Below are 12,058 nucleotides of genomic sequence, written 5' to 3' on the forward strand. Positions count from 1 at the left end.
GGAATAATGCAATACAATGATTTTTTGTAGGCTGGGGACATTTTGTCTAAATATATTTTAAACCCCACCCTTGGCGTGTAGTTAAAGTACTCGGTACTCAGCTTCAACCTATAAGGCATCTAACAGAAGCTGTTCCGATGTCCATGACCTTCGAACAAATTTTAAAGCACCAAGGTCAGACAAAGAAATAGACTGTGGGTCTGCCCCGAGTTCGGAAGCATTTAGTTCAAAGAGCATTTCCTTAACATGTCTTTAACATGGCAATTGAAATCTCTCCCTCTCTCTGATGCAAGATGTCCCACCGTTCATCTTTGTCTTTGCCCAGATGTACCTTTACATGTCTTGTTGTCTTTATCGCTTTTCCCAAAGCCAGGCAGGCATGTGCACGTGTAGTCGCCAAGTAAATTGATGCATGTTCCATAAGGACCACAGATTGTTGAGTTCTTTTCACACTCATTAATGTCTGAAAGGAAAAGAGGGGAAACGGATTGATTGTCATCCATTTGCCAGTAACTCACAGCTTTAGTTCAGAAAGCAAGCAGTAGCTGAGGACAAGGTCCATCTCATGGGTGTTCACTAGCGTAGCCTGTTGCACGTCTGTGATGGGCGGGTGGTAGTTAGAGACAGTGCTGGGGTCCAACGCAAGCATGCCGGGCAAGCGGGAGTCTGCAAGAAGGCTTGATGCAAGAAGAGTTTCTATTAGATGCCATTAGCTGGAAGTAACAGAAAGCGTGAGTAGACTATGCGTGCATACAAGCGTGACACACAGGACTGTGGCTCCTCAAATTCCTTATTTTATTTTTTTACTTATAGTGTATTTGGTTAATTAAAACCTTAATCACTTATCAGAAAAACAAAATAACTTAACCAAACATTATACAGATATTACACAATCCATATAATATACCAATTTTTTTTAAATTCATAATTCATAAATTCGTAATTTTTGAAATTCATAAACATTTATAAAAGAATATAACACAAGCAAATTCTTATCCTTTCCATAATTACCTACTTAAAACCCATTGCCATAAAAATCCTTAATTTACCAATCTTTTCAAAGTGCTAATGTGATAAGCATTTATAAAAGAGTATAACATTCGTAGATTGTTTCCAAATTAAAACCTTACCATAAAACACTTAAGGAAAACAGGTCTAGTTAATTACCATATATATATATATATATATAACACAATCAAATTATTATCGTTTCCTCATCTAAAATAACATTGACATATCAAACAGTACCGTTTAATGAACATGCCCCGTGTGTAGAACTTCTCATCAGATACAATTCTTTTCCATAAGCAGCTCCAACATATACAATAGATTCTGCCATGTAAATGGTGGACCAAAACTGGTCGGATGGGATCATTCTTTTGTCTGAACAGATCTCTATACCCAGCAAAATACCATCTCTCCAATTTGGTGCAAGAGGTTAGCAAATGTCTGGCTATCTCCACCTCCAAATTAAATAGCCTGAGGGATACCGCTCCGAGCTCCTACATATTCGTAACAGGGCAGCATATTAAATCTTAGGAGCAATATAAACCTGCTGAATTCCCTGTTGCTGACCTTCCATATGTAAGTTTGTGGTTTATACGTGGCCTTTTAGGAGCCATCCCCTGTAAACTGTAAGGTTCAATTCACCTTTTATTAGCTAAGTGATCCAAGTTATTAATGACTTCCCATTGATCAGCTTTTTTTTTTGAGTATGTTATCCCAGCACTTTATACGCTCCACTTCTTAGGGTTGACGTACATTAATCTCATTTAGGAAGTTCAAAGAGATATCCATTAGATCCTTCAAGAAGAAATGTTTTACTTCTTTGTTGTGAGCTTTTTTACTGATGTCTTTGATCAGACTATCATCCCTAGTTATTTCTACCGTCATTTTTATGTATAGTTTACAGTGTCTGACTTTCCGAAGGGTCAACAAGGAGGTTAGACCCAGTTCACACCTAATAGCCTTAATTGGTGTTGCTTTAGCTAATTGCAACGTAGGTTTCCAAATCTTCGCCTCAATTTTTCCTAGATTACCAACAAATTTGGATTCCACCGTCTCCAGTGCATATAGGGCTCCCGGAATTATACACGTCCTGTATATCTCTAAGAGACCTTCAACTGAGTGTCCCCCTTTAGTCATAATGTAGTTTTTCATAACATTCTACTTTTTTAGTGCCTTATTCTCTATAGCATCAAGATAATGATCCCTAGTGGGTTGACTCCTGATTGGCATCCCCAAGTAAGGGTATAACTCTACTACCTCTATTTCCTGTGATTCCAATTTCCATCTATGTCTAGCATTCTTTTTCTTCACTCCTTTCCCACCAAAAATAATAATTTTGGTCTTCCCCACATTAATACTAAGGTTGTTATCCTTTGCATATCTATTTATTTCATTTAATAATCTCTGAAGGCATATAGAGGTTTTGCCCATTATTATAGTGTTGTCTGTATATGACATCCAGCATATAGGGGTGTCCCCAATTTTAGGAGCAAAATGGTTAATATTCCTGAAACAATCTCCAATGTCTGACACATAAAAATGATATAAAGTGGGTGAAGTCACACTGCCCTGTTTAAGGCCAATGTTAGTTTTAATGTGTTCAGATCTTTCCAAACCCTTCTTTATACACATTACTACCAACGTCTCCCTATACATTTCTTTCAGTGTAATACCATAGGGCACATTTTCCAATTTTCTAGTTTTCCCCCACAGTCTAGTTCTATCTACACAATCAAATGCTCTAGAAAAGTCTATAAAGCAGGTGTATAGTTTGGTCTTTTGTTTGTGTGCCTCTGAAGTAATATAATGTAAGGTTACTATATTATCAATTGTGCTAAACCCTGATCTGAACCCTGTTTGCGTTATTGGAATAAGCTTATTGTCCCTGCTCCATGTGTTTATAATGTGTAGCAGCAAAGGGCAGAAAGTTTTGCAACTGGAGTCAGCCATTACCAGCAATCTATAAATCTTGTTACAGGACCTCCCCCATTTTTTATACAGAGGGATACAAATGGCCTCTCTACAGCTATTTGGCTTGTCCAAACCCAACTATACAATTCCAATAAGATAGTGGCCCATTTAACTAGGTTCCATTTGAGAACTATGTTAGCGAGCATATCGGGACCCGAAGCCCTCGAGGATTTCATATTATTGATGATTTTAAGCATATCATATAGTCCAAAGGAGAAGATCTTTTCATCTGGCATCCATTTTATCTCTATTATCATTAAGTTCTTTTCTTCCATGTAATAGCGTGTGGATATATATTCTGTCCACTCATCTAGAGGGATCACATTGACATCAATATCTTCTTCTTCGATCATATACTGCCTGTAAAGATACCAACATTTTTTGTATCATGGGCCTGCAAAGCTTAAAACCGTTTTCCAATTAGTGTTATGTAAGTTATTCCTGTACCCCCTGAGCCAGTTCTTAAATCTCTTACAGAGTCTAGATATACTTTTACTTTGTGTTTGGATGTCCTAAATTTCTCCTCTCTTGAGACTATTTATATCTCTATTAAGTTCTTTCTTTTCATATGCTATCTGGCTATCAAAGAGATTTTTCTGTTTCTCCCCTGTTCTCTTATTAATAGAAATTCTGCTTCCTGTCATGTGTATCATCCCCAGGAGGTCACCTATGACCTTTCTACCATTAATAGCCATTTCCTGCCCACAGAAAGGAAGTATATTAAACGTTTCGTCAAACTTTACCAGCTGGTTTCTGTCCAGCATATCCTATTCCTGCTCCATTAGTTTGCATATTCAGGCCTACCCCTACTTTTCTATTCCATAGGGTTGGTCATACCATGTACATTTGAGAATCTGATGATCACTGTGGGTGGTTGGCATATGTTCGAATCCTTTTTATCAATTTGCTTAAACCACTGTTTACAAACATGTAATCGAGCCGACAGTGTACCTTTCCATTAGTCCTTGTTGAATACCAACCTCCCTCAAAACCTGGCTCCAGGAAGTGTAATCCCTGGCTGTCTAATAAAGAATACCAAGATGAAATTAAAATACGCAAATTTCAAAAAAATTCCTGTGACGAAAGAGATTATAATAATGATCGAGTGTATACTTTTCAGGCCAAATTTGACCATGATGACATCAGACCCGCAATTAAAACATCCACTACTACTACTTCGGTTTCTTCTGAAATTGAATCAGAAGAAGCGCAACCCATGACTTCGGATAAAGGTTAGGACAGTCCCACTCCAGCACTTACCCACCGTAAAAGGGGGTTTTTGGCCAAAATTAAACGTTATAAGAAGAGCAATATTCCCAACCCCAATGTTTTAACCAACAAACAAGTACGCTTTAGTGTCCCGTTAGGGCGAACTACCACAACTTCAAATACATCCCCCGAGGAGGAAAAGGAAGAGGATCAAGGGCCAGATACAGGGAGAAACACAAACACATGACAAACCCGCTCCAGTCTCAGGAATCTCAAACCCAAGCCCATTCTCAGAACATAGTGTTTAATCTCTCTAGCAAAGTCTTGTCTACGGTGGAGTTGTCACTTCTGAATAAAGGTTTTTCTTTTGCACCCAGTTGTCAGTCGGCCAGATCGATCTTTTCAAATTCATACGTAAGCTCAAGCTGACTTTTTTTTCTCCATAATCAGGTTAAAACATACAATCCGAATCAGCCATAAGAACCGGTCAGCAATTTTACCATAGCAGATATTGAAGATACTCGATTACTAATGTCATTAAGAGATGATGCATATTCTATACAAACTCTACGACAACAAGAGTTAGGTATTCATCAACAGAATCTTTTCCTTTCAGAACATAAGCCCAGATCCAAATTAGTCCCACATTTACCTAGTGAGAGTGTGAGTGACACCTTCTATCAGGCCGTGCTCCAGGACATATATAAATATATGGACCGTACCATAACTGTTTTGAATAACTCTAAATCTAACTTATCGCTCTCAGAGAAAGCAGCACTTAAGAGTCTTGCTCAGGATACCAGTATCGTTATCAAAGATGCCAACAATGGTGGTAATATTGTTATTTTGAATACTGAAGACTATATTAATATGGCCAATGATCACCTTACTACCCCAGGTTGCTACAAATTACTACCAGGTAATCCTACCCAGCAAACAGTTCTGAACCTTGAATCCCTTATTCAGGAATGGCACTCACGCGGTATGCTTCCTGATGATGAAAAATCTTTCTTGTATCGGCCATCCCCTGTTATTCCAACTATGTACTTTCTTCCGAAAGTTCTTAAAGATTTTTCAAAATTACCTCAGGTTAGACCGATTATGAGTAGCATGGGATGGGCCACCGAGGGCCTCTCCCAATACATCGACACTGCCATTAAGGACATTGTACCAACACTTCCCAGCTTGCTTCAGGATTCCACACAAACACTCTTGATACTACAAACTGTTGAGTGGCGCTCCAACTACCTCTTGGCAAGTTTTGATGTTAAAGCACTTTATAAATCCATCCAACACAACCTAGCACTGGACATCATTGACTTCACGTTTCTTCATCATTCGGCGTCATATACCCAACATGTTCAAATGATCAAAGACTTTCTGGCATTTACCCAAGAACATAATCATTTTCTATTTAATCACCAATACTATGTGCAGACAAAAGGAGTGGCCAGGGGTGCAAAGTATGCCCCATCTCTGGCCAATCTTTTTATGTTCTTTTTTTAGCACAATTACATTTTCTTTGTTCATGAATTCAACTCGAACATAGTTGTCTGGGAGAGGTACATTGACGACGTACTGCTAATTTGGAATGGCACAGCTGAACGGTTTGCAGCTTTCTCAGAATATTTGAATCAGAACAGCTTTGGGATTGAATTTGCTGGACATGTGAGCCCTAATATGCTAGACTTCTTACATTATAGGATTCAAATTATCAACAGGGCTATACATACACAAACCTTCAGAAAACCAACTGCTGTGAACGCCATTCTACATGCTTCAAGCTGAGTTATTAATAACATCCCTTTTAGAGAATTTTACCGTGCCCGTCATAACTGCAGTTCCCAATCTGTCTATCAACAGGAGTGCTCACTGATCAGGTGGCGGTTCTCAGAATGAGGTTATCTAATCACACCTCCAATTCTACTGAAGTTCAGTTCATAACCAAATATGCTCAGGACAGTGGCAATATGTACCAACTTCTTAACAGACACTGGCATATACTATGTCTTGATCCTGACTTACATGCTTATATCTCAAAACAACCGAAATCAGTCTTCACCAGAAACAAAACTCTTAGAAATCATCTTTGTCCATCGTTCCTTGAACCCAAGCCTGCTCACTCACAGTTACATACATGGCTAAAGCCCAAACCGATTGGTTTCTATAAATGTGGGAGGTGCTATTTCTGCCAATTTACACTCAGCACAAATGTGTTCACATGTCATCACGGTCTGAAAATCCAGATTCGTGACTTCATCAACTGCAAGTCAAAATATATAGTCTATGCGATCTTATGTGTTTGTCAGAAGGTTTATGAAGGTTACACAATTAGAGAACTGCGTGTTCGCATACGTCAACATTTTGCTCACCTCAAAAGCCAAGACCCAAAACTGCCTCTTGCAATTCATTGGCACACATGTCACCAATTGGACTCTGTCAAAGATCTACGGTTCATAGGATTGCTACAAGCTCATGCTCACAGAAGAGGGGGTGATCAGCAATTATTATTTCGACAACTTGAAGCACGGGCCATTGCCAAACTCAGATGTACCAAACTGGGACTAAATCAAGAGCCAGAACTGAATGTCTTTCTTTAACTACAATATTTCCATTGTTTTCAATGTTGGTACAGTTTTCCCTCTGTTGGCATCCTTACTTAACTCTCTCTTTCCGCACACTTACTTCTCTAATTTGTTTGATATCAGGTGCTATGATCCCGTGACATTAGAATACTTAATTCAGATTGTGTTTGAGTGTCCGCTCTTTCCCTACCCATGATCCCTATTTTCTGGCATGATTTTATTCCTGCCCAATCGGCATCATCACTATACATGTTTTTTCACATTTTCTGCAAGCACTTATCCGTCCCAGATTTTCTTTTTTGTGTCCTTTCCTATTCTGCGCATTTAATTTATTATCTCTCTACGTCTTTTGAGATCCACCGGGTCAATCAACCACCCACACAGCCATTTTATTATTTTTCGGTTATCAGGCATGAGCATCTATTTCCCCACTTCCAACGTTCACCATACACTGCCGTTTCTCGATGCCCCAAGACATAGACCTTTTAGCCCAACTTAAATAGTTCTGCTATTTGCCTGTTTTCTTATCAGCTCTTTTATCAGTCCTTTCATCTGCTTGTCTTTTCGTCATCCGTCAATATTAGATTTTTATTTCCAATAAGTATTTCTCATTTTACATGTAACTTGCAGCAATGCTTGCCACATTTTAATGTTTATACATGCAACACCAATGTGTGTTTGGTTAATGAATCAATTTGTTGCATTTTAGAGTGCACTTACATGATATGCCTCCAGATCATGCCTCACGATATCACGTGATGCTCACGTTGCACGTGATTATGTAACCCTACCAGGAAGTGTTTATTTTCTTTGAACGGATACCTTTCTGTTTCAGCAACTAGTGGTCACACACATTTTTGGCTCTATTGACCATGGGGATCTAACCCTGCGACTCAGGTATGCCTTGAGTTTTACCAGTGTGTTTTTTCTTCCATGATATAGAATTTTAGTTTGCCAGCAAACAGCATTTCCCTCTAAGTTTCACCGCAATATTGTATATTTGTCTTTGCTATCTAGTTGCATTTCCATTTAGCATGAAAAACATGCGTGCATATATTATTTGGCTATGTTGTTCTAGTTGCTATAACTAGGCTATTTTTGGCTACGCATACGTCATCGTCTTTGCCAGCATTGTATATCCTTCTCCTCACCACTAGATTCCGGTTTTATATTGTCTCTTAGGTAATCCCTAGCAAGATCTTTGTGTTCTTATTCCACTAGCGTGACCGTTTCTCTTCTAACATGCTTTACATGCATGTATCTAATCACAAATTTCCGTGCACATTTTGCTTCAGGCTCTACAATGAGGCTGTAAATTTGGCTGCTTGTGGTACACATGTTCTGGATGCACCGTACATCCCCAACTTTTCTACTAGACCTTGGCTATATACAACATTTCTGGTAATTTCCATTTAAGAACTTTGTGATAGTGTGTTCCACTTGGACTTTTGGTCTGACACAAGTGCTTAGCTTTTTATGTTTCTTTATGCTTACAGTTTGTTCGCCCACCTTGCGAACATTGCTAACCAATACTGACCTGATCATTTGGAGGCTTTGAAGTTACTATTTCAACAATATTTTAAGGTAACCCTCTATATATGAATGTCGCATGCAGGCCTTATTTTCCTATGGACCATCACAATACTTCTTTATCCTTTTATTGTATCGAAGCTCACCACAGGCGCATTCTATTTTCAGGTCTAATTTCCGTATAATAGACATATCCTGCCACACTTCTCTCTGGGACAGGAAATAGGAGTTGGACACCTAACCAACCGTTTGACTTCCAACTATCTACTTAACTTAGATTTTGCATGCTACTCTTACCTATTCTCTCTTCTGCATCTTAAATTACTGTCTGGGACACTGATCAGTCAAGCCGCAAGGTTATTCATCCATCAGTCTTTGTGGTGGTTATCCAAATAAACCACAGCACTCTACCTCTTTTTCCTTACTATTAATCAGGAATAATTTTTCATTTTTTTCCCTATATTTCTCCTACCATTTTATTTGGCTCGCTTGTTTCCCAAAAAAAAAAATATGCTCTGGATTTGTCGATACTCACCATCAACGCTGGTAATGTAATTGTATACTTGGCATTGATTACCACGTTTTGTTCCCTTGTGTGTTTTTTCTGTTGTATGTTGGCCCTTTATCCATGATTTGGGCATGATGTTATTATGCGTTTTCCATTGTAATTTGTTTGATGTACCTTTTTGCACCTCATACATGAAGAAATTTTGTTTTGTTTCTTATCTATGCTCTTTGCTTTACTCTGTTGCTAAATGTATGGATCACTAACACAGTTTTGCCTTGAAAAGGACCCGGTGTTGGGTCGAAACAAGTGTCGGCAGACCTGTTCAACATTTATTCTACTATAAATTAAGTTTTTGTAATACCATCACTTGTGTGGCTTGGACATTCTGTGTGAACAATGTCTACTATCTCATCATTACAACCGCACTCAGGGTTGCTACATTTGTCTCATTCCCAAACCATGTCATAAGCAGCGCACCTAGAATGAGGAGTTACTCCCCTTGTTTGTCTAATAAATTAAGTTAGGTCATTCCAGTTAGTATTTGCGAAAGATACCCATGGCATGGTTGGGGCTAGGATGTTTTAAGTCCCCAACCAAGGGTAACTCATGATCCCTACACAGTGACTCCCATTCTTCCCGCTTTATCTTAGCCGCATCGCAGTAACAGTTAAAATCCCCCATCGGTATCACTTTAGCTTTAGGGGCTTCAATATGCCAACCCTCCAGAGTATCTGCAATAATCTTTCCAACCTCCCTTAAATGTTCACCCATTTGGCGTGCATAAACATTAATCAAAAGCATTTCCTTCTTTGATTCAAAATGTCCTATCACAACACTCATGGCACGATTCACCAAACCCCACACATAATTCCCCTTTGGGTCTCCCTTTAGGGCCCTTAATGGCCGCTTTTGTTAAAACATTGAACCCATCTATGAGGATACGGCCCAATACCGAGGTTTCTTGTTTGGCAAATATATCACAGTTTTTCTAAATGGCAATACTCTCTTTATGAAGTAGTGATCTGAAGCCCCTACTGTTCCAGGAAATAACCGTTATCTAATCCGGATCCTCCTCATCTCAACCTTCTAGACAATAGTGTTCATCCGCGAACCATTTAGTCAAGCTGTTGCTTCCCGAAAAGTCAGTCTCATTTTTCCCATTACAATTCACATATTGTGCCTTTTTATCAATATTACATACCACATTGTTACAGACTATAATTTCATAGTCCTTATTACACAGCTCTCTAAAATGGTCTTTCATCAATTCCACGATTACAGCTGTTTCAAATTGTACTATTGTCCAATTATCCCAACTTCCAGATGCAGGCAAAATAACCGTTTCGATATCAGAGGTTTTTATACACTGTAACTTTGGGATAGTGTGTAGACGATTGAGTAACTATCCCCGATTTAGGTAGGGACTATCCTCTTTAGGGCATTTCTCTATAATCTTTTTATTTTTTAACATATTTTTTATTATTTTATTTTATAAACAACATTCCAAACATTAAGGACTTTCGTGATTAAGCTTCAAACATTACATTGCAGAATGCACTCTTCGGTCCTCCCCCCCTCCCACCACTCTAACTCGAGCCCCTGTATCCGTGTCATCCACCTGTTCATCTTCAGGCGTGTCTACTGCCATCGTCTCTTCTGTGTCATCATCACTGTGGTTGGCCTGGGAGGGACCCACCTTCGAGGCAACCAATTGCCTCCATGCTATTAGGGGTCCCACCATACCAAGCAGCTGTTTCTGCCTCCGGCCACTTCATGAGGTCTGCCCACCACATCTCAATTCTAGGCCGATGGGCTGCTTTCCAGCACATTGCGATTCCCCGTTTGGCCAAGATGTAGGCCATGTCCTTCATTTTACTAATGTGCCTCATGTTGCGCGGTCTGGTAAAACCCCCAAGCATGCTTGCCCAAGCTGACTCCACATCCAGCATAATCCCTTTTCCTGCTAAGCGTATCTTCAGCTCTGTCTAGAACCTTCTCACCTCCGGGCAAGCCCAAAACATGTGCAACATTCCAGCTTCCTCCTCCCCGCACCTAGGGCATTTCTGTATCGCCGGGCCACCAAACCTGGCAATTTTGCCGGAGGTCAAATATGCTCTATGAGTGACATATAATTGGATCTGCTGAAGTCTCCCGTTTCGGGACACCTTCTTATGATACCTTTGGGCTCTATCCCATTGCCCATCCGCCATGGGTTCACCCACCTCTTCTTCCCAGTCTCGCCTCAGTTGGAGCAGCTCCTTCCCCACCCTAGTCCCCAGTAGCTCACATATGCAAGATATTTCATGCCCACCCTCCGAGATATCATATATCGTTTCTATGGTAACATTAGGTTGTTCTGCAAGCACTGCCGCAGGCCACCTTTCTCTCACCCCTTTAATGATTCTAGAATAAGTAATGTGTTGGCGATTATGCACCCTGGTGTCCTCCATTAGTCTCTGAAAGTCCAATGCCTCCCCCTCCTGCCATATATCTCCAAGGGTGGCCAGTCCCATCGGTTTCCAGTATCTATGGACCCCTTTTATCAGTTGGGAGTCTTCCCTGCATAACGCCACTAACGGCACCTGCAGGGAGAACGGGGCTGGGTCTCCCACAGTTTGCCATGCTCTATGCCACATTTCCCAGCCAAGCACCAACAGTCTCGCCATTCCTAGTATCTTTGGTTTAGGCAACCACACTGTCTCTCTGAGGAAGTAGGGGGCAGCTGTTTCTTCTTCAGATAGCCACCTGGCCACATATTGCAGCTGTCCTGCAAAGTAATATAACTCAAAATTCGGCAGGTTTATACCCCCCCTATCACACGAGTTTTGTAGTTTCCAGAGGGCCACCCTGTTCCTGGAATTGTGCCATATGAAACTCCTGCACAGGCTATGGAGTTTGGCAAAAAAGCGTTTAGGGATCACATACAGGATGTTTACAAAAAAGTGTAACAGTCTGGGCAGGACTACCATCTTAAGCAGAGCCGCTCTCCCCACCATGGCCAGGGGCAATCTGGACCAAAATCCCATGCTATTTTTAATACCTTCAACTGCCTTCTCCGTATTGTGTTTGTGTTCTGCCCCCATTGTGTGGTATATATCGATACCTAGGTATCGAAACGTCTCAGTTTGCCAAGGTATTGGCAAAACCGGTAGGCTTCTCGGTGGGGCGCTTCTATACCTCCCCTGGGAGAACACACTGGGCTTCCTGGGGTTCACTGCTATGCTCGAGAGGGTAGAGTAACGTTCCA

At 40.4% G+C, this 12,058-nt stretch overlaps 1 protein-coding gene across 6 annotated transcripts in view; it reads right to left on the bottom strand.

Moving 5' to 3' along the window:
- Positions 1–12,058, bottom strand: part of ADGRE5 (adhesion G protein-coupled receptor E5) — a 532,637-nt gene that overhangs the window by 203,495 nt on the left and 317,084 nt on the right. For 3 of the 6 annotated variants that reach the window (XM_069603969.1, XM_069603966.1, XM_069603968.1), the window contains one exon: positions 332–463. The exons of the other annotated variants lie outside the window; for them this stretch is intronic. In XM_069603969.1, coding sequence (XP_069460070.1) covers positions 332–463 — 132 coding nt within the window. The remainder of the gene's footprint in view (positions 1–331; positions 464–12,058) is intronic. 6 annotated transcript variants of the gene reach the window in all.

Source organism: Ambystoma mexicanum, chromosome 3q (assembly GCF_040938575.1).
Source record: "Ambystoma mexicanum isolate Mex_15411 chromosome 3q, UKY_AmexF1_1, whole genome shotgun sequence".
Lineage (NCBI taxonomy): Eukaryota > Metazoa > Chordata > Amphibia > Caudata > Ambystomatidae > Ambystoma > Ambystoma mexicanum.